At 44.4% G+C, this 22,876-nt stretch overlaps 1 protein-coding gene across 2 annotated transcripts; it reads left to right on the top strand.

The window, feature by feature from the left end:
- Positions 1-3,088: 3,088 nt before the first annotated feature.
- On the top strand, positions 3,089-22,876 carry TSPAN33 (tetraspanin 33). Of its 2 annotated transcripts, none has more exons than XM_079150888.1 (8): positions 3,089-3,449; positions 15,821-15,878; positions 16,537-16,661; positions 16,984-17,058; positions 18,921-19,016; positions 21,149-21,277; positions 21,662-21,823; positions 22,034-22,876. In XM_079150888.1, the coding sequence occupies exons 1-8, from the start codon at positions 3,348-3,350 to the stop codon at positions 22,133-22,135; spliced, it is 849 nt and encodes a 282-aa protein (XP_079007014.1). In that variant the 5' UTR covers positions 3,089-3,347; the 3' UTR covers positions 22,136-22,876. The 2 variants fall into 2 exon arrangements, with proteins under 2 accessions (XP_079007014.1, XP_079007013.1); XM_079150887.1 differs by having other exon boundaries at positions 16,534-16,661.

Below are 22,876 nucleotides of genomic sequence, written 5' to 3'. Positions count from 1 at the left end.
CTACTAGTTATTGGTCACTCTAGCTGAGCCTCCAGTCTCTGGACCTACTCTCTATCTTCTATCTAAAGCTTCCAGTCCGTATCTTATCACTGTCTTTTCTTCAAACACCTTCTTTCTAGTCAGTGTTGGTTCTAGCAACTGACTTCTTATTGTTGTTGTTTTTTGCTTTACAGAAATATGAAATGTTTTAACTCTTTTCAAAATCACATACAATAATATTACATCCACTTTCAGTGATAAATTGCTATACAACCAGTACATCAATGTATCTGATATTACTCTTACATTTTCTTCATCTCTGTTGAAATTATACATAGTTCTTACTGTGAATATGTTTATGTTGTTAAAATGTTGCATACTGTTACAAAATAATTTTTAGTTCCATTTTAAATGGCCACATGAAAGAATTGAAATACCTTCCGAGGACCTGAAAAAACTGAAACCATTCCCTGATTATTGAATAGTTCCAATAATTTTGTAAATTGCTTTTTGTACTTCCTATAACAGACCTTTTCTAAATTCAGTGCACATATTTTCTATATTATATTAAGTAGCTACATAGCATTTTATAATAAGGATGTAATTTTTGTCATTTAAAAATTTTGGTACTGTAATTTTCCATTTTGAATAATTAATATGCTCCATAATGCAAAAATCAGTAAAAAAATGAAATGGAATGTAATGAAAAGACTCTTTCCTTTCTTCTTAGTCTGATCTCCACAATAATATCTAACCTCCTTTCTCAGTATCTTATATGTCCTTCCAGATTATTTAGGCAGATGCAAACAAATGCAAACGTCATTTTTTACTTTTGTCTTTCTCTTTTACCAGAATGTAATCTATTACTTACACTGTTACTCATTTTTCACTTGGTAACTTATCTTGGAGATCGTTCTAACTCAGTACCTAGAGTTTCCTCATTCTTTGTTCTACTGCTGCTTGGCTTCCTTCTGTATGGGCGCCATCCTTAACTTCCATATGACGGACATTGTTTTGGTCGTCACTTTGACTACTGATCCCATCCCTATTATCTCCAAAACCTTGCCCCATTCTTTATCCACCTCAGTCCTTTTTTACTTGCCCCCACCCCTTTGTTGGGGTACAAACCCAGGGCCTTGTGCATGATGGGCAAGTACTCCACCACTGAGCTACATTTCCCATCTTGGCTTTTTCAAAAATTTTTTAACTTAAAAACATGTCAGAGCTCTCATATGTTTAAAGAAGACTTTCCCTTTACTCTGAGGTTGCTTAACCTCAAACCTCTACACAGAAGTGCCTGCAGTCTCCATTCACAGGTTCCCTTTTACCATATCTTCTTTTCTTAACCCTTTGTGATCTGTCCTCAGCTTGACTATTAAAACTGATTTCTGGAAGGTCGTCTAATAGAAGCATTCAGTGGCTTGACCTATTTCTCTGTTCTCATCCCTCTAACGTCCGAAAATGGATACCTACCCTTTGCACACCCATGCATGCCTTAACCTCTTGTAAAATAGCTTCTGCCTGTCCTACCACCTTCATGCTAAAGCTAATCTCCAGTTGATCATCCAACCTGTTCATGGATATTTCCCCAGTACCCTGGTCCTAGCTCACTTCTTTGATGTCCATCCCTGCCCCCAACCATAGTCTAGTCTAGAGGTTTTATCTTTCCAATGGTTTCACTTCTATCCTCATCTATATTCTATCTACTGCTCCTAAATCAGATCCTAATTTCTGATTAACTGGACTATTAATAGTAGGTTCCTCACCACCTTTGTCTCTCCAGTCTCTCTCCCACTCTAACTGAAAACAGCCAATTATATATCATTCCCTTTTTCAAAACCCTTAGTTCCAAATCAATTAAGCACTAACTCCCTGCTCTGATATTCAAGTCCTTCCACAATTTTAACTCAAGTTGACATGCATTGGCATCAGCCAGTGTTATCTTCCACTGCTACACTGAGCATACCCTATCCTCTGGCCAAAGTGATCTGCTGATTTTTCAATCAGTAGATGGTGTGCTTTCGGACCTCCCAGTTTCGGTTGGATCTTTTTGTTCACATGTATAACACTTTCCCTCCAACTCTGCTATTCTAATTTCACTTATCATATCTTTGCTAGCCTTCTACAAAATATAAAATAATTATTTGCACAGTTGTCATATTTCCATACAGGATTCTAAATTCTGTTAAAACAAAATACTGCATTTGGTGAGTTCTTCTATGTGTGAAGTGTGTGCTAAGTAAGCCACATGAATTATCTCATTTAATCCTTACATCTGAATGCTTCAGCCAGGATGCTCCCCAATTAACATTAAATAAAATGAGCCTGGGGAGATTACCCTACCTGTGATCATGCTAATGATAGTGAAATCAGATCCCTCCCTGAAATTCATGTTTGCATTACTTATTGTAGCCAACTTAAAACATCCACCACCTACACGACATTCAATAGTTGCATGTCCTATCAGCATGTTAAAAACGGTGTCTGCATGTAGACCAGGATTCTAAGGGGACCAGGAATGGGGGTTGTGACAGTAATAAATCAGGATGGCAAAACTGAGGGTGTTGTTTGCAAATCTCCACTATTGGGTTATAGAATTTTTGAAATAAGCAGTTAAAAGATACAGTTGCACAGGATTGCATCTGCTCTTAAGTAGTCTCCAATTATTACCCGTTGGTTAGTTGTGTCTCCCTGGTTTTGTTTTCATCCTTCCCAGGATTATCTCCATTCTCTTGCGTTCCCACAGCTTTTGGAGCATTGCTCAACACACGGAGTGCGTACTTGTTGATTTTAACGTGTGTGTTTGCATGTGTGCACCGCAACTGGGCGGAGGGCGTGGGTGTGGAATGCAGTGTGCATTCCTTTTCCTCATTCTTTTTCCCGTGAGCAGCTGCAGCTGGATGCTTTCCTTCTCCAGGGAAGAGGCAGAACCGCTGACCCTTTAACAAGTTGTCCCTCACAGAACAGGTGTCTCCCCCGCCTCTCGGAGGAGAGGGATGGCTGGATACTTAGTGACATCAGCCACTGACCAATGAGAAGTCAGGTTCTGGCAGCCTCACCAATGGGCGGCCGGGGGCCGGCCCGGTTTCCTGGGAGCCGGGCTGGCCGGGCTGGTCCTGCGGCGGCGGTGGAGTCTCGGTAGCTCACGCTGCCGGTGGCGGCTCCCGCGGCTCCCGGCGGCTCCGGCGGCGGCGCCGTTCCCTGCCCGCGCGGCTCTCCGACGCACTGCTCGGGCGGCTCCCGCCGCGGCGCAGCTCTCCGGCCGCGCGGTTTCCCGCGGTGGCGCGGCTCATGCCCCGGGGCGCGGAGCTCGCAGGTGGGCCGGCCGCCGCTGGGAGATAGGCCCCCGGGGGCGGCCGCGGCGGACCATGGCGCGGAGACCCGGGGCGCCGGCCGCCTACGGGGAGGAGTTCTCCTTCGTCAGCCCGCTGGTGAAATACCTGCTCTTCTTCTTCAACATGCTCTTCTGGGTGAGTCTTGGGGGTACCTGGGCGGCAGGGTACCCCCAGAGGCGTAGGGGGCTGCCCGGTGCCAAGCGAACATGGTGAGTGGCATTGCCTAGTTTGCTGGACTAATGACACTTTGGGGGAATTTCTCCTGGGGAGGGACACTTCAGTGGCGCCGCATCAGGAGAAGACGTTGCGGGTGGGTGCAGAGGGTTCAGTAAGGATGAGGGGTCCATGGAAGGCCAAAACGGTGGGTTTAGGGGAGGAGCGTGTTTTCCTGTTGGGCCAGGGCAGCCCCACTGGCACATTCATGATTGGGGACTTTCAGGCCAAGGGGCTAGGAGGCCCCACTGCCAAAGAGGGAGGAAAACCCCAAGCCTCCGCTCCTTACCTCAGGGAGGATGGGTCATGGGATTTCATCTTTTTCTTTTTTCATGCATCTTCAGATGCCCCCTCCAACAAAGGCTGAGAAGAGACAGGAATGGCCTCCAGGTCTGATGTCTTTCCCATCCCAGCAAAGCCCCAAACTTTGCCCTACACCTCTCAGGACCAGACTCCTTTTGGAGCCTGGACTCTAAATGGGACTCTCTTTGACTGGAAGGCCAGGGGTCCTTTCAGAACCTTCTTGGGGTTGGAAAAGTGGAAAAATTACTGGATTGGGGCTCCAGACTCCTGGGTTTCCATCCCCATTGTACCATCATTGTTGATTGAACTGGGCAAATATGTTCAAGTTTGCAGGCCTTTGTTCCCTCTGCTATAAAATCAAACCCAGTGTGATTAGGGATGGCAGAAATACTCTGCCAGAGCTGAGAATTCAGCTGAACCAGACAGCAAAATGCTGGCTCCATCCTGGTTCCTGGCTAGAGAGTCCATGGGCTCCTATGGATTTTAGAACATAGAAAAGTCCTTCCCCATTTCCCCATTTCTATGCCTGCTCCTGTCACACCAGAGTGTCATCCTTGCCCACCTCATCCTGAGACCTATAGTTCAGATTTGCAGGAGGGAAGAATTGTGAGTCTAAAATGTATTTCCTAGGAGAAGGAGCAGAGCAGACATTTGAGCCAGCTACTGGAAAGGTTTCACAGGGGCGGTGGTGTGAAGTGCAGACACAAAGTACATAAGTGCTAGCCTGTTGGGACAAATGAGAGAAATCCCAGAGGGTGGTGATGACAGCTCATTCTCAGCCGTTGTACTCTTGGGAAAATTGGAGTTTGGGCTTCTATCAAATTCTCAGTTCTAGAACTGGCAAAAAAATTTAGCAGGCTTCTTGTCCAGCATCCACATTGTATGTATGAGAAAGCTAAGTCATAGTGATGTTGAATGTTTCATCCAAGGTCCAACAGCTGGTTAGCAGGCTTGGTCTGATGATTTTTCTACTGAACTAGGGTGCCTCTAGGGAAAGTCCTTGACCCAGATGGCTGCTACTAAAGCTGGGGTAGTGATGGTATTAGTAGTTTACCAGTCAACCCAACTTCCTGTGGCCTAGGTTCTGCTTCTGCTGGAGGTTAGGGAAAAACAGAAGAAAATCCCTCATCACCCTCTGCTAGAGCAGGGGGAATGTGCTAAGAGGAACTACCCGACAGGGACAAGTGCCATCAAAGGCTTCTTCATATCGTTGAGTGTGCCAGGCCAGGACATGCTATCTTCAGAGCCAGCACTAGCATCCTAGGGACCTCAGGTTCTCATGTGGGTTTCCTCTCTTAGCCAAGGTTCTGCTCCTTTGGCACTGCGCTCTTATCTGTGCACCACAGCAACAGCATCTCTTACCCTGACGTTTATGGTCATTATCTTGAACTTCTGCTCACTTTTATCAGACAAATGACTTTGGAAAGTCACAGCTAAAAAGAGAGAGTTTGGCTTCATAGACCCATTTACCCTGGTAAGAAATGCTTCATTCAAGGTCAGAGGACCTGGCTAGCCAGGCTGGCACCACCCCCAAATTAGAGTAGAGCCCCTTCTTGGTCCCACTGTAAACTCAAAAAGTCAGAGACTCTAGAAATAGCACACTAAAGGACAAGAGGCACAGCTTCTTTCTGGCACAACTTACTGTGTGACCCTAAGCCAATGTATCTGTCTCTCTGTCCTTAATCTTTCTCTTCTAAAGGAGAAATGTGTCTCTGCCTTTGTGAACTATTTAAAGATGAATGAATCACTTTTGGTACTGTTTTCTTTCTTTAAGACCTGGAGCTGGATCTAAGAATGAATCTTTCTGTGTCCTGGGATCCCTGGGACATTGCCCTTCCTAGGGGATGGTACTTTTCAGTGGTAACTGAGTGTCATTTCTCTCCCAGGCCCAGAGCCACAGTTACAATGCACACCCATGCAACTGGCGCTAAAAGGCTGCTTTCCCCAGATCAGGGGTCAGCTTTCTTCCCATCCCACTTCAGGGACTGGTTACTATGCTTTCTTCTTTACAAGCTTTCACTATCCTTACCAAAAACCCCTCTTCTACCTAGAAACACCCATGGCTGGGACTGGTGGCCTACACCATTGTAGGCAGAGTGTTTCTGAACAGCTGCTGGGGTGCTTTGTGAAGGTGGTTTTGTGTCTGTGCCTGAACATATTAAGAAAGTGACCAGCATCACCTGGACTCATACTTAGTGAGCAGCAACATCTCTACTGCTGTTCTAGAAGCCCTAAATCTTGAGGCATTTGGAGTCTAATTCAGGAAGCTGCTGACTCCTTTGGAACCAGGACCAATTCCTCCTGTTTATCTTTCAAATCTCACTTCCCCTTTGGTCTGGGAGTTCTGATTTTTCTCTCCAGATTCACGCTGCTGTGTGACTGACTGTTGGATTTCCATGCCCTAGAGTAGTTGCTTCTAGAGCCTCAACGTTGTATGTAAACCTCTGAGAAGAAGCTGCCTTTCTTCACCTCCCTCTATTGGATATCTCTGTGCAGAGTTAAGACACAGGGATGGTACATGTGTTATCAGCCTTGGACATATGTTGTCAGAAATATTATCAGTGCTGCCCAACTCCTCCCTTGCTGGTGCTTTTTCCCACTCAGGGTAGCAGCTGGAGTTGCTTTTGAGTCAAGAAGAGTCCAGGAGCTCAGACCTTCAGTCCATGCATCTTCGGTAGCCTTAACTTTGGGCTCCTGTGGTACCTTGTATATACTGATTGCCATACCCCCTACCTGCAATGCAATTGTGTGTTCATTTTTCTATCTCCATCTCTAGACTTAAGGTTTCTGAGACTAGGGACTGCTTTGTTCACTTCTTGATTCCCAGTACCCAGTTGTTTTTGGCCCAAAGTGAATGTTCACTGAATATTTTTTGCATGGTAAGTGAGAGAGCAAAGCTCAGTGGCTAGAGGCTTAATGCCCTTCCTCTCTCTCTCTCACTCAGCACACTGGTCTGTTAGGATGAAGCACAGCCTTAGGTACTTGAACATTCTTGATGGCAAGGTAGTAATTGTGTTCTCTGCCATGGGTCCTATGACCTGGGATCCTTCCCTCAAGCCAGGTCAGAGAAAAAATGGCAGCCATCCATCCCCTCCAGCATTACCATCAGAGCCACATATGATTACTCTATAGCATCTGGATTTTTTCACTTCCACTGCAGCACATATGGACCCCCACGCAGGTCTTCCCTAGGCCAATCCAGGTCACTGGGGAGTTGTATTCTTCATGAAGCCCACTCTTCCATCCAGGACCTTTGTATTGGAATTCCCAGGGCACTCAGAATTTCCCCAGAACATCTGAAACACACTCTCTTATAACCCTGCTCAGAAGCCTTGAGGGAGTAACTCTGCATCAAACCTGGAAAAAAATCCATTGAGTGGCAAAGGCCCTTTCTGCTACCCAACCTCCCCCAACTACACACACTTCCAAATACCTCCGGAATCCACCTCCTCTCTCCTCTCCTCCTCCTTCCCCATAGGCTAAGGAGGCTTCAGTAAGCAAAGTGGTCAGATTCGTTTATAAAAACAACACCAATAAAATAATCCAAAACACCAAAAATGAAGACTAGAACCATACCCTTTGGTGGGCAGGTCACAAGCACACCTTCTTAACTCCCCTAGCTACTCTGCTTGCCTTCTACCAAGCAGAAAATTGAAAACATCAAGCAACTGTTGAGAAGAATAAGTGAAAATATAGAGTGCCTCTGAGAGCCCTGATAAGAGAATGTATGTCAGGCCAGTCACTCAGGACCTTGAGTTTGAATGTTTATACTGCTGTGATCCCCTGTGGACTTTCTTTCCTCATACATAACCTGGGAAAACCAGAGCTATCCATGGCGTAAGGAAGATGCTAAAGGGCTGTCCTCAGGCATTGACAAGGAAAGAGCTATGAATTTCTCCACTCTAATGGATCAGTGCTATCCATTCCAGATCACCAGCATGTGCAGGCCTTGGGCAGTGAGGGAGGACCCTGCTTTCAGGTCTAGCAGGATGTGACTTCTGTGACTTCACCCAGAAATAAGGAGAGTAAGTTCTAAGAAACTACAGATGGAAAGCGCTCTTTCTCTCTCTCAGTTCCCTCTGTGTAGACAGGGGTTTTTTTGGTTTTTGGTTTTTTTTCCCTGTGCTGGGGATTTAACCCAGGGCCTCCATCATACGAGGCAAGCACTTTGCCACTGAGCCACACCCCCAGCCCAGTATAGGGTTTTGATTCCCATGCAGAAAATCACTGTACCCTCAGCTGTCCTCCACTACTATCTTCAAAAGAAGAGGGAGAGAGATTCCAAGGAAGAGAAGTGGACTCCAAAACTGTTGCATCTGCTTCCTGTAGACTAGACTTTGGACTGTGGAGGTAAAGAAGGCCAGTGCTTTCTCTTGGAGGCTGCTCAGGTTGGTGGGCCCTGCATGGCCATGCTGTTTTTCCTTTTCAAGATGCCATTCTAGAGACTTTCTTCTGAGCCACCCTCTAGGCCCTGCTGGTACCCTGTCACCTCCCCATGCTATCTTCCTTCCCCTGCCTGAGCCCCTCCCAGTTTAGAGATTGCCAGCTATTCCCCAAGAGAACTGCAGGCAGCTGTTTCTTTCTGCCTCACATAGTAGCCCCAGGTGAATGCATGAGATCCTGAGATTACTGTGAGGCAAAGACAGGAAAGCAGCCATGTAGCTGAAGTCATAATGCTTTGGGGACATCCAGATCTAGGTTCCAGTCCCACTTTGGCTACTCACCAACTGAGTGAACTGGATAAAGTTATTTGAGTTCTGTGAACCTCTGTTCTGTAAAATGGAGATACCGACGCCCTCTTGAGGTTGTGGTGGGAATGAAGTGAGATAGAAGGCTTAGAAGGTGCAGCCCAGTGCCTGGTCCTTAGCGCTCTAGAAGGCAACTACTGGACGTCCTTGGAAATCGCTCCTAGAAGTCACCAACTGGGGGGTGGACTTGCAGAGCTGGGAGGAGGAAAAAGAGTAGTGAGTAGATGGGGATTGAGTCTAAGTAAGAGCTAACCTTGAACCTGAACCCCTTTTGTTCACTTTCCCACTGTTAGCCTGAGGGAGATGATAATTAATGAAGGCCTTTGTTTTCTAGTTTACAAAGAAGTTTCAGGGGAGGTGTGATGACACACATCTGCAATCCCAGGGAGGCTGAGGCAGGAGTATTGAAATTTCAAGGCCAACCTGGACAACTTAGAGAGATCCTAAGCAACTTAGCAAGACCCTGTCTCAAAATAAAAAATTGAGAAGGCTGGGGATATAACTCAGTGATAGAGCTCCCTGAGTTCAATCCCCAGTACCACAATACTATAAAAAAAAAAAAAAAAAAAAAAAAAGCAAACAAACAAAAACACCAACAAAGTTTCATGCATATTGTAAGAGCTGAGCCCACACTTGTGTCCCAGGGTCTTCCCTAGGTCCATTACTCAGGGCTTGGCCCACCATATTGGTCTTAAGGTGCACCTAGTGGAAATGGACTCCAGGAACCAATTTACCTGTAATTATGGACATTGGACTTGATGACATCATTGTTTAGGACCTAAACTTGGGGCCCTATAGCCTTTCCTCTCTTAGCACTAATAACCCTAAAGTAGTATCCTAGGGTCTAGAATAAGGGTTTATCTTCACAAACATCAAATCATGGTTGTCTTTTTCCAATTTGCAAGAAAAATGTCAAGATAATGGAGAGAATTTTCTGTTTTCTATTTTCTCCCATGAACATTATTATTGCCTGCAGCTGCTTATCTGCCAGCAAGTGCTAGCAAAAGGTAAAGAGAAGAAGATCAGTATTTCCACCAAATATTGTGGAAAACTAAGAAACAATTAGAGTATTGCCTGTATTGTTTTATGAGATGCAGAGACACAAATCTAACAGCTACATCATCTGTTAGTAAAATTGTCCCTTATTTCTGTGATAGAAATTAATTTGTTGTGCCTCTTCACATGATACACTGAGAACACAACAGTATCTGTGTAATATTTTTGTCAAAAATGAGTAATCTGCATTTAATTATTAGGAAACAAACAAATCCAAATTGAGACACATTCTGTAAAACAGTGGGTCTGGACTCATCAAAATCTCAGTGTCAAAAAAATGTCAGAATGAACATTGTCAAGGGCAGAAGGAAACTGGAACCCTCATACATACCTGGTGGGAAGGTAAAATGGTGCAGCCACTGTGGGAAACAGTTCAACGGCTTTTCCAAAATTTAAACATATTACCATATGGCCCAGCAATTCAAATCCTAAGTACATACCAGAAAGGATTGAAAACAAAAACTTGAACATAGGTGTTCACAGCAACACTACCATTCACAGTATTTGAAAGGTGGAAACAACCCAATGTCCACCAGTGGGTGGATACATGAACAAATTGTGTTATATCCATAAAATGGAATCTTATTCAACCATGCTACAACATGGGTGAACCTTGAAATCATGCCTAGTGGAAGAAGCCAGACCTCAAGGACCACATAGTGTGTGATTCCATCTATAAGAAGTATCCAGAATAGATAAATCCATACAGAAAGAAGCATATTTGTGATTTCCAAGGGTCAGGAGAGGGAAGAAGATGGACAGAATAGGTATGGAGTTTCCACTTGCGGTGATAAAAAAGCTCTGTGACCTGATAGTGGTTCTGGCTGCACAGTAATGTTAATTTAGTTAAGGCCACTAAATTATATACTTCAAAATAGGCAGAGATCCCATCAACTCAGGCAGCTGAGGACCACAAGTTTCATGTCAGCTTTGACAACTTAGCAAGACCTTGTCTGAAAATTAAAAAAATAAAAAAGGCTGAGGGTATATCTCAGAGGTAGAGTGCACTGGGCTCAATCCCCAGTTTAAAACAAACAAACAAAAAACACGATCATTGGTTTGATCCTGAATCAGAAAAATATCCATCACAGAGAACATTATGAAAATAATTGAGGATAATGAGATAGAGACTGTAAATTAGAAACCAGTAATTGTATTTTAAAGTTTTAAAAATTAATTTGTCAAAATCTATAGTTTATACCACCAACTGATCACTGTGACTTCCTAATGTTCTGTTACCTGAATAAGTTTAAGATCCCCTGCCTTCTTCTTTGGTGTTACTGGGGGAAATCACCCTGATTGAAGTATGTAAAACTGTATACAGGTCTATAAAACCAAAAAATGGAGGGTGACTTTTAAAAAAGATAATTTTTTTGAAGTTTTAGTTTTTTTTAAATTTTTTTTTACTTCATCTGCTATTATTTTTATTTATTTATTTTTATGTGATGCTGAGGATTGAACCCAGTGCCTTACAGTGCTAGGCTCCACCAAGTCACAACTCCAGCAAACAGTTTTAGTTTTACAGAAAATTTGAGGAAATAGTACAGAGAGTTCCCATATACCTCACACCAGTTTCCACCACAGAACCACATCCCAGCCATTTTTTGTATTTTGTTGGGAGACAGGGTCTCACTGAGTTACTTAGTGCCTCATTAAATTGCTAAGGCTGGCTTTGAACTCTAGATCCTCCTGCCTCAGCCTCCCAAGCTGCTGATTAATGTTATTTTCATTATGGTCCATACTTCATCTGGATTTCCTCAGTTTTTATGTGATGTCTTTCTGTTCCAAGATCCCATCCACGATAATACATTACATTTAACTGTCATGTCTCCTTAGGTCCCTCTTGGCTGTAACAGTTTCTTAGACTTTCCTTGTTTTTTATGACCTTGAGATTTTTGAAGAGTGCTGCTCAGTATTACATAGAATGCCCCTTTATTGGAATCCAATTTGCCTGATGTTTTTCTCATGGTTATACTGAGGTTATGTGTTCTGGAAAGGAGAACACAGAGAGATAAAGTACTATTTTCATCACATCGTACCAATGATTTATCAACATCATCATTGTTAATACTGACCTTGATCACCTGGCTGAGGTCATCTTGGCCAGGTTTCTCTATTGTGTCATTACTCTTTTTTCCCTTTTTCCCTACTATTGGCTTCTGAAGAAAGTCACAATGTATAGTTAACACATAAGAAGTAAGGAGTTATGCTCCACCTCCTTGAGGGTATTTATCCAAATTATTTGGAATTATTCTGTGTAGGAGATATTTTTTTCTATCCTATTTATCTGCTTATTTATTTAGTAATTCACTTATTTGTATAATCATGAACTCACAGATATCTATCCTATCTATGCATAGTAATTCAGTATGTCTTTATTTTGATGCTCAAATTGTTCCATCTTTGACTATTGGGAGCGTTTTCAGTTTTCTGTGTCCTTTTGCTATACCCACACTGATGTGGAGTTTTGTTCTTGTTTGTTTTTAAGCCCTTCTCTACTTTCTGGTGCAGATGCTCCAGGCTCATCTTATATGTTTCCTGCCCTAGTCCTAGAAGCAGCCATTTCTCCAAGGAGCCCAGGCAATGAGTGTTTTCATTACAAAGTGATTACTCACCTTATGTAAGGATAAAGAAACTGATGTATGCAAATTATTTTATATAATTTGATAGACGACATTTCAGAAACATACATTTTGCTAAAAGTTAAGACTCAGCTACTTTGAAAATTGTGCCTAGCTTTTAAAAGTTTCTAGCTAGGCTTCACTCTGGCCTGCATGTGAAAAGCTGTCCTAAGAAAAGAAGTGTCTTTATCTCTATCCTCCCCATGAAAGGAGGTCATTGGAGATATTGTGGATATTATAAGGATTTTGTACCAAAATGGATACTGATTACCAGGATGAGTTGGGAAAATTGCATTTAGTTCAAATGTTGCCACTGCACCTATATGAACTTGGTCAAGAGTCCCTTCTGCTCTTTTGGCTTCATCTATATAAAGAGGTGAGTGTCTGATCCCGTTTCTAAAGTTCTATTCAGCTCTAAAATTAGATGCTATTAACAGTAGCAGCACTAACTTTGGAATGGCAATAGCTTTGGGGAATCCAGGGTGGGAAATAAGGACAGGAATGGAAGTGTCAAGCTGTGAAATGCAGGAGTTGAGAGCTCAGAGAGGCATCATTAATGATCATATTAAATATTAATAATATTAAAGTCTTAATCTTGATTTTGATGTATCCTCTCTTTCTGTTTTTGATCCCTGGCTGATTATATTTTAGGCTTGTAGGCTCTGAAACTTGGCTGCACCTTGGAATCATCTGGAATGCATTCAGAATTACTGTTGCCTGAGTCCCAATGCCAGAAATTATGATTTACTTGGTTTGTGGTGCAACCAACCTAGGCATTAAAAATTTCTCCCCCACCCCTAAATCTCCAGCTGATTCTAATGGCAGCCAAGGTTGAGAAACACTGCTTTAGATTATAAATGCTCTTGGTCTCCCTGATACAGCATATAGATTATAGGTCCTCCGAATACCTCCTACATAGCCCCCGATGAATTGGATTTGGATGATGTATTAGTTTCCTATTGCTGCTGTAACAAATTACCCAAATGCAATGGCTTAAAACAACAGAACTTTAAACTTTTAGATTTCTGGAGATCTGAGGTCCAAACCAGGTCTCGCTGGTGTTAGCAACACAGCACTCCTTCTAGTTTCCTCTAGGGGAGAATCATGTCCTCGCCTGCTCCAGCTCTTAAGGCTGCCCATATTCCTTGATTCATGGCATCATATCACCTCAGCCTTGTTTCTGTTGTTGTACCTCCTTCTCTGACTCTGAACCTCTTTACTCCCTCTTACAAGGTCTGCTTATGACTATACTGGGCCCTCAGGGATAAACCTTCCCATCTCCACATTCTTAATCACATTTTAAAAGTCCCTTTGGTCATGTAAGGCAATATATTCACAGGTTTCAGGAATTAGGACCTGAATATCTTGCGGTGGGGGGGGGGGGGGATTATTTCACCTACCACCAATAGAGACAAAGCAACTACTGTAATTACAGGCCCATAAATAGAATTAAGTGATACACAGAATTACTGTGATATATGACTTCCCTTAACTTTGTATATCTTGTTTTTAGCTGTGTTGGGATTACATTAGAAACCGTCTCTGTGGAAAGTTATTAGGCCTAGTTAAAAAAAAATAAAAATTAAATGGGGGAGGGGGCATTGGGGATTGAAACCAGGGCACACTGAGCTACATCCCTAGTCCTTCATATTTTTTATTTTGAGATAGTGTTTTTCCAAGTAGCTGAGGCTGGCCTGAAACTTGTGATCCTCCTTTCTCAGCCTCCAGAGCCACTGAGATGGCAGATGTGTGGCACCGTACCCAGCTGCTCTAGTAAAAATGTAACAAGTGAAAAAGCAATAAGAAGCACATAGATACATATTTTTAGATGATTCAGTAAAATGACATTCAGAATTGTAGTTGGGCATGGTGAGCTTTAACGGGCAAGCAGAGATGCTTTCTCACACTGGCAGAGGAGGCCTTCGGGCCTGGGGCTGCCTGGCATCTCTGTCCTGGGGTTTACCTGCCTCCTCCATGCTCCCCAAGCCTGGTGGTGCCATAGGACAAAAAGACAACTAGCACCACCAGTCCCACACACAGCTCTGTAAGCTACTCCTGGACAGAGTATGAGGGCTGGCTACTAATACATGGGCCCAGAGTCAGAACCAGAGCCAAATGATGGGGGAAGGAGAGAAGGCTGTGGATACACAGAGGAGGGTCCTGAAAGACATGGTTTCACAGAAGGGATTTGTCGTTTACCTCTGAGTGCACCTGCCTGCCCTGCCAGATGGCAGAGGGCCTTCATAAACAAGGCCCAGGAGGAAAAATATCTTTCTCCCAAGAAACTAGTCTGACGCTATTACCTGTTCTAGGGGCCCAGCTCTCCTCCCACCAAAGTCCCCAGGGTGGCTCCTTCCAGCTGGTTTCTGTCTTGGAGGACAGTGAGTCTAGCCAGCCATCTCCTTCCCTATTGAGTTGGTCAAGTCCCTGCTGCTGAGAACTCTCTCCTGCCAAAGGTTGGCCTCATCTATTGCCATGGTGACAGTCAGCTGCTGCTTAGCACCAGCCTGGAGACTGGCAGTGAAGAAAGGAAGGGTAGCCGAGGGGGGTACACACTGGGGCTTCTCAGCACTCCTGGAGGCCTGAGGGACTGAGGCCCCAGACCCCTCTGGGAACTCCTGGTAGTCTCTGATGGGTTTCTTCTCTCAGGGAGGACCCATGAAATTTGAAAGGTCTAAACTTCTGTATTCCTCCACAGTGGAATCAGAATTTATAAATGCAGTTCCAGTACTGCCACTCGCATTCGTGCACACTCTTTCACATTGCACTTTTTTTTTGCTTCCATCCTTGACCCTGTATTGACCTCGAGGGGAGTTAGAGAGCTAGGGGTCTGCATCCCCTGAGCCTGCTTTAGCTGTAAGAACTGCCCCTTAATGTGAATGGGTCAGAATTCAAAACTTCACCATTCCTATGTGACATTGGCCAAGTGAACTATTATCAATGATAGATAAATAATTATAATCAGGTCGTGTGTTAAATGTTTTCCATGCATTATTTTACTTAATTCTCTTAGCAATCTCATTCTTAATTCACATCTGCAGATACAGAAATTGAGGCTCAGATATTTGTCCCATATGGGGTCATCTGTCTCACTCCAAAGTCTGTGTGTGTGTGTGTGTGTGTGTGTGTGTGTGTGTGTGTGTTTCCTTTTTTTCTGTTGTGTTCTGTTTTGATGGGGTATTTTAGGTGCTAAGGATCTAGCTCAGGGCCTCCTGCGTGCTTAGCATATGCTCTACAATTGCCTACCCCCTCAGCCCCCTGGGAAAGCCCATGTCTTTAATCACTGTTCTGTGTTGAACTTGTATTGCCTAATCTCCTCATCTGTAAAATGAGGATACTACAAGATAATTGTGCTATGAGGATTGAATGAGATAATGTTGGGGAAAATATCTCATGGAGGTAGAGCCCTAGCAGATACTATTAGCAGTATCACTAGAGGAGAAATATGCTCACCCCTTGGGCCCTGGAAAAGTTGACCCTCTACTCTCCTAAGAGGATACTCACAGTGTTCACGGCTCTCTGGTTTCCGAAATCTCAGGGTCTGGTTCCTTCCCTGTCTCCACAGGTGATTTCCATGGTGATGGTGGCTGTGGGCGTCTATGCCCGGCTGATGAAGCATGCAGGTGAGCTGCAGGTCTCTCTCCACCTCCCCAGGGCTCTGGCCATGTCCCTTTCCCCTCTGCCTCGTCCTGCCCCAAAGCTCCCGCAGAAATGTGTAGGACCCGGTCTGAAGGAGGCAGCTCCCTGCAGTGAGACCTTAGTGGTCTACTTCAAAGTGCCAGTGCATCTGTGCCAGTTCACCTGGCTTTCCCTGATTGCCCCAAGATATGCCTACATTTGGTTTAGGAGGCATCTGGGAGAGAAATGAGCCCTCCGGGACCAGAACAGTCATGGGCTTTGCCCCTCCCAGGCTTGTCCTGGAGTAACTCAACCTCCATTCCTCTTTCTCTGCCCAAAGTCTCCAGGAAAGGGAATCTGTAAAGCCGGCGAGCCTAAGGCCATTCTAACTCTTCTGGAGCGAAAGAGGCCACTCCTGTCTTAAGCCCAGGAATAAAGGCTCCTATTTCCTCAAATTAGTTCCTCAAATTAAATGCTATAGCTCCTCTTGGATTTTTTGTCCTCCGCGTAGCACAAGGTATTTCCTCCTCATAACCTTCACCCAGCCACACTGGAGATTCCCTCACCAGAGGAAGAACCACAGTTTGGGGAGCCTTTTTCAGTGGGCACCAGGCTCAGACTGAGGGTCAGGCTCAGACTGAGGGTCAGCCTCTCTCCTAGAAGCAGCCTTGGCTTGCCTGGAGGTAGACCCTGCCATCCTGCTGATTGTGGTGGGTGTCCTCATGTTCCTGCTCACTTTCTGTGGCTGCATTGGATCCCTCCGAGAAAACATCTGCCTCCTTCAGACGGTAAGTGGTCAAGGGCTGGGTGGAAAGACCTTGGCTCCCTCCTCAACATTTCTCCTGGTAACATTCCTATAGCTTTTCTGTTTCTGGCTTCTCTGTCCCTCCCAAAGGCCTGTGCTGTCCACTCCTCACTAGAACTCAGCTCCAGGTGACCCAGCACAGGGTAGCCATCCCCCAGACAGTGTCCCAGAGGCAGCAGCCTTTCCCATGTTAGTGGAATGTGGGAGAAGTGCCTGGTGGCTCCCCAACACTCCCCATGACCCCAGAATGGGCTTCTGCCCAGTATAATAACAGATGGCCCCCTTTTCCTGCCTTCTCCCCATAGTTCTCCTTCTGCCTCACCATTGTGTTCCTGCTACAGCTGGCTGCTGGGGTCCTGGGCTTCGTCTTCTCAGACAAGGTAAGGTTGGGAGCCCAGGGGCCTCTTCAGGTGTGACCCATAGGGAGGAAGGGAACACGTCTGCTGATGTTTAGCCCAATTAATTAACCACAGTGTTCCTTCCCCTGAGAAACATCCACCTTTGAAAGGTTCTCCTTAGGGATGAATAAATGGCTTTTAAAGTCACCGTATGTAAAGAGAATTTCACAGTCGTAGAGTGTTTTCCTCAGACAGCCTAAGAGGCCAGCAGGGAAGAAAATTCTATAAACATGAAGTTAAAATGACCTGTAAACTTTTAATGGTAAATGACAAAGTAAAACTCAGTGATCAAGTGGACCACAGACAACATTTCCTTTAAAAAAATTTTTATTTCCTTAAAAAATAGTTTGTTGAGAAAACAGAGGGAAGGTAAGAGGGAAAAAACTCACAATTTTGAACAGTGCTTACCATATCTGGAGGTGGTGTGCCATGCAGGGATAGAGCTTTTTATTAAGAACCAGAATTCCAGGCTTGGTATGGAGCTCAGTAGTAGAGTGCTTGCTTAGAATGCCCGAGGCTTTAGAATTCATTAGGATGTGGTTGCAGTCCCCAGTACCACACAGAAAACAAACAAACAAAACCAGAATTCTTTTCCCAAAAGGCAAATGATTACCAGGGACAAAGCGTAGGGCTGTGGAAGGAAATTATGAGAAAAATATTGAAGCAGAAAAAGACCATGGTAGACAATAGTGAAACTGAGAGCCACTGAGTTAGTTCATAATTTTCTAGTCCTTTTGGCTTAGTAAAGCTCCTAAAATGATACAGATCTGCTGAGTCTAAAAAGATGCAATTCTCTTATGTCCACTAGAGGCCAGTGCCTCTACTCAGTAATTATCTTTCTGCCAATAAATGTCTTGTGTTAACAGTATACAGAGGTAGGTAAACACTAGATTATTTTCATATGTAGCTCTGAGAAATGACTACAGAAGCTCCAGAATTTCTCTTGCCCCCTGGCACCTGAGGACCTTGGATGAAAAGTCTTGGGAACTGGCCATCTCCCCCTTTAGGACTTGGTTCTGATTTCAAGGCTGACTCAAAGAAGGATGATCTGAGGAGGGAAGACCTTTGATCTTGATTGCCACCCTAACTTTGACCTAAATTTAGTCTGTGATTCCTCCCAGCTCCTGAGAGATGTCCTAATATATCTTAGGAACCCAGGCCCCTAAATTTGTCCACCTCTCCCATTTTGGCATTAAGGAGGAGAGAACATGTTTCTTCTCTCTCCTATCTGGGTGTCCACAGATGAGGGACAAGAGGCCATGTTTTGTCATGGTCGTCCATTAGACTCTCCCTACTTATCCCATATTTGCAAAAGCAGGTGATTTGGAGCCTGGCCTCTATTCACAGGGCTTCTCATTAACCCTTCTGGCCTCTGAAGGGTATAGGCCTAAACGTATGTGTTTCAGGGGAGACTTTCTGGTGAGTTAGTGGTCTTCATAATTTGAGAGAAACATTCAGTGTGTAAAGGAAATTGGAATGGGAGGTGGTGGTCAGTGAATCATGATGGCAGAAGGATTGGAGCTGGGGCGATAGAAAGGGGCCTGGGGCAATTTGACTGCACTAACTTTGGTAGCTGTCATGTACACCTGGATGGGATGGGAAAGGGAGCCAGGCTTGTGCCTGGCTGCTTAGAGGTTGGCATAAGGGAGGGAAGGACTACCCTGGGGCTCTGACCACACTGTATGCTATGTGGAGGGTGCCCCCCTGCCCTCCTACAACTTCTATGATGATAAACTATAGAGAAATCATGGGGTTGGTGGTGGCCCTTGTCTACTGTTACTTCTACAGGAAGGAATAAATTAGGTATTAGTTCTATGTCCTAATTCTATTCATGTCTCTGGCAGGCTCGGGGGAAAGTGAGTGAGATCATCAACAATGCCATTGTGCACTACCGAGATGATTTGGATCTGCAGAACCTCATTGATTTTGGTCAGAAGAAGGTATGGGCTAAGCTTGGTGGTGGGGTCAGCTATTGACCTAGGGGCTTCCAGTAAAAGCATTATACCAGGTGATACCTCAACCTTAAGGTTGATGGGCCTGTTTGTTACCTGCTAGGTAATGAATTCTGGAAAGGACATTGGCACACACATACACACACACACACACACACACACACACACACACAGTGCTTTAAAAGTACTTTTAAGGACACAGAATGGTATATATAGTAATCTACCATTTGTGTAAAAAAAGTGGGGGGAGGAGAGAATATGTATTCATATTTGCAAAAGCATTCTGGAAGAATTTATAAAAAACTATTATAAATAGTTACCTATAGGGGAATGAGGAACTGGGCAGACTTTTTGATTACTTATTCAAAAGTTCATTTTTAAAAATTGTGGTAAGGTATTTCTGGCATAAAATTTATTGTTTTGTTATGTTTTGTTTTTGCCATGCTGGGGTTGAATCCAGGACCTTGTATGCCATAGACAAATGCTACAACACTGAACTACACCCCCAGCCCAGAATTTATAGATCTGTAGTATTAAGAACATTCACAGCCAGTGGCACATGTCTATCATCCCACCTACTTGAGAGACTGAAGCAAGAGGACACCAAGTTTAAGGACAGCCCTGGCAACTTAGTGAGAACCTGTCTCAAAGTAAAATTAGGGGGGAAAAAAAAGTGGCTGAATATGTAACTCAGTGGAAGAGTGCTCCTGGATTCAATCCCCAGTAAAACACACACACACACACACACACACACACACACACACACACACACAAATTGCTTTGTCTGTAAGCATTACCACCATTCATCGCTAGAACTTTTTCATCTTCCCCTGCTAAAATTCTGTACCCTTTAAATACTTACTCCACATTTCCCCCTCACCTTGGTAACCACCATTCTACTGTCTTTCTCTATAAATTTGACTACTCTAGGTACCTCGTAAGGATAGAACCATACAATATTTGTCCTTTTGTGACAGGTGTATTTCACTTGGCATATCTTCAGGTTTCATCCACATTTATAGTATGTGTCAGAATTTCCTTCCTTTTTAAGACTGAATAATTTTTGAGTGAAATACCACACATTATTTATCCATTTGATTGACGGACACTTGGGTTGCTTCCACCTTTTGGCTATTGTGAATAATGCTGCTGAGAATCAAAAGTTAAAATTTGAATAACTACTTTTAAGACCAGTGCCCCATTCTCTGGTACAACAGACACTTGACTTCAGGATTCAATTTGCTTTCGTGAATTATGAACTCACTATATTAAAGATTCCCTTCTTGTGTTTTCTGTATCTTAAGATAAATTTTTAAGCACTGATCCCCATATTTCAGCCAGTAGTTTTGACTGTTTTGGGTGGGATTTTTAGTGGTACTGGGGATTGAACCCAGGGTTTTGTTGATGATGAGCACATCCTCTACACTGGGCAACACCACCAGCTCAGTATTTTTGAACATTTTCTTCTGCCAGACTTTGCGCTGTGCAGAACTACAAAGCCAGAACTTTCTCTCAAGGAGTTTATAGTTGAATGTGTAAAACAATACATATATATTCACAACTGTAGTATGAAGCACTGTGGTAAATTATAACAAGATACATAAAGTAGTAGAAATTAAGAAAATTTCTTCAGGTGAAAGCAGCTAGAAGGCTTGGGCTTAAGATTCAAGTTACAAGAAGTTACAAAAAGTGGAAGCTTGCTAGGCATGGTGTGCACACCTGTAATCCCAGCGACCCAATGGGCTGAGGCAGGAGAATCATGAGTTCAAAGCCAACCTCAGCAACTTGGCAAGGCTCTAAGCAACCTACAAGACCCCGACTCTAAATAAAATATAAAAAGGGTCTGGGCACTTGGCTAAGTGGTTAAGTGCCCCCAGGTTCAATCCCTGGTACAAAAAAAATAAAAACAAAACAAAAACCAAAAAATGAAAGCTTGCCATAGACTCATAAGCTTTTTTTTTTTTTTAATTGTGGTGCTGGGGATTGAACCAGGGCCTTGTGCATGCAAGGCATACCAACTGAGCTATACCCCCAGGCCAACTCATAAGCTTTGAGAATTCTCTTGGCCACCCCAGTCAGGGGTGGGTGACTTTTAACCTCTACAGTGGGCTCTCTTGCAGTTCAGCTGTTGTGGAGGGATTTCCTACAAGGATTGGTCCCAGAATATGTATTTCAACTGCTCAGAAGACAACCCTAGCCGTGAGCGATGTTCTGTGCCTTACTCCTGTTGTTTGCCTACCCCCAACCAGGTGAGCAAATGTCCCACCTCATTTCCTCCTGTGTAGTGATCTGGGTTACTTTCTGATAAGGGCAGCTGCTGTTAGGATACCCCATTCCCTAGCTTAACAAATCAGTTTTGTAGGACATTCGTCAGGTGTTTTTCTTCTCTCCAACCTGAGGCTCTGTTCACCCTTCACTCTAGTAGCCCACATGGAGGCTCAGAAGAGGCAGATCTAAAGCAAGAAGTAGACCAGACCTCTCAAAGGAGAGGTGTACTTAGCAGTTTCCAACCCAGCATTCTTCAAAGATGTTCTCTAACAATTTAGGAGTTTAGGAAGGGTAAGAGGCCCTAGGGCCCAAGACGAAAAGTATTTGAATGGGAGTCCCATTTGGCTTCTCAATTCTCTCCCCAGGCAGTGATCAACACTATGTGTGGCCAAGGTATGCAGGCTCTTGACTACTTGGAAGCTAGTAAAGTCATCTACACCAATGGCTGTATTGACAAGTTGGTCAACTGGATACACAGCAACCTATTCTTACTTGGTGGTGTGGCACTGGGCCTAGCCATCCCCCAGGTAACTTACCCTGTAAGACTTGTAGGTCCCACAAACTCTGCAAAGACTCCTTTGTTTTGGGGAGTGCACCTGGGGATCCGCTGGGGTGTCAGGCACTGAAATTGCTGAGGGGCAGGCGAAGGGATTGTGCTGATTGAACTGGGAAGACTGAGTCAGGGAAACAGGGGCATAATTCATTGCTGAGGACCCAATTCCCTTTTGCTTCTCCAGCTGGTGGGAATCCTGCTGTCCCAGATTCTCGTGAATCAGATCAAAGATCAGATTAAGCTACAGCTCTACAACCAGCAGCATCGGGCAGACCCATGGTACTGAGACTCTATCCTGCACCTCCTCACCATAACGACAGGCAAGCCTCATCAACCAATAGCAGCGGGTGCTGAGAGCAGCACCCAATGGAGATTTGGATTCCAGCCCCCCACCATTGATGACCCAGCAGGAGGAAGCAAACTCCAGATGGGCAGAAGGCAGAGCACAAAGGTGGCTCAGGTCTTGGAAGGATGTGCCTCCTCTCCTCTCCCTTAGTCTTCAGCATTGTTAGAGTTATTTTGTATTGCTTCTAACCTTAAGCATTTGGGCTTATGTTTTTAAAGTTTTGTTTGGGAAACAGAAGTTGCACAGAGAGTTGTGGGGGGTACTAGCTGCTGCCTTTTCACTGAGGTACTACAACTGACAGCTCTGTTAGGGCTGCTACTGAGCTTGGTGCACATACTTAGATGCTGTTGCCAAAGAGACCTGGCTGCAGAGAGTAGACACCAGCAGCCCTGCCTGGAGTCCAGTTGGCATGATACCAGCTCCAGAAGGTAAAGGAGTGGAGCAGGCAGTGGGGAGTGAGCACGGGGGTCGATTGGGGACAGCTGTGTGTGTTGGGTAGGAGTGGAGAGGGGATATGTTTACCAAATGCCTGCCCTGCCATCCTTCCAGGTAGAGTGAGCTACATCCTGCCCCTCCCTCATTTCCGTGGAAACATGGCAGCAAAGGCAAGGGGTACAACAGCTGCCAAGTTTATCCCCACCCCATTCCACCCACTCTGAAAAAATTCGGAACCATGGTCCC

Source organism: Sciurus vulgaris, assembly GCF_902686455.1.
Source record: "Sciurus vulgaris genome assembly, chromosome: 8".
Classification (NCBI taxonomy): Eukaryota; Metazoa; Chordata; class Mammalia; order Rodentia; family Sciuridae; genus Sciurus; species Sciurus vulgaris.
The sequence above is the reverse complement of the archived record's forward strand: the minus strand, read 5'-3'. Positions and strand labels throughout refer to the sequence as shown.

Excerpts from the sequence above, each read along its gene's own strand:
- TSPAN33 (XM_079150887.1), top strand. The coding sequence starts at position 3,348 with ATGGCGCGGAGACCCGGGGCGCCGGCCGCCTACGGGGAGGAGTTCTCC. Across the intron at positions 15,879-16,533 it reads CCGGCTGATGAAGCATGCAG|AAGCAGCCTTGGCTTGCCTG; the intron begins GTGAGCTGCAGG and ends CCTCTCTCCTAG. Across the intron at positions 17,059-18,920 it reads GCTTCGTCTTCTCAGACAAG|GCTCGGGGGAAAGTGAGTGA; the intron begins GTAAGGTTGGGA and ends TGTCTCTGGCAG.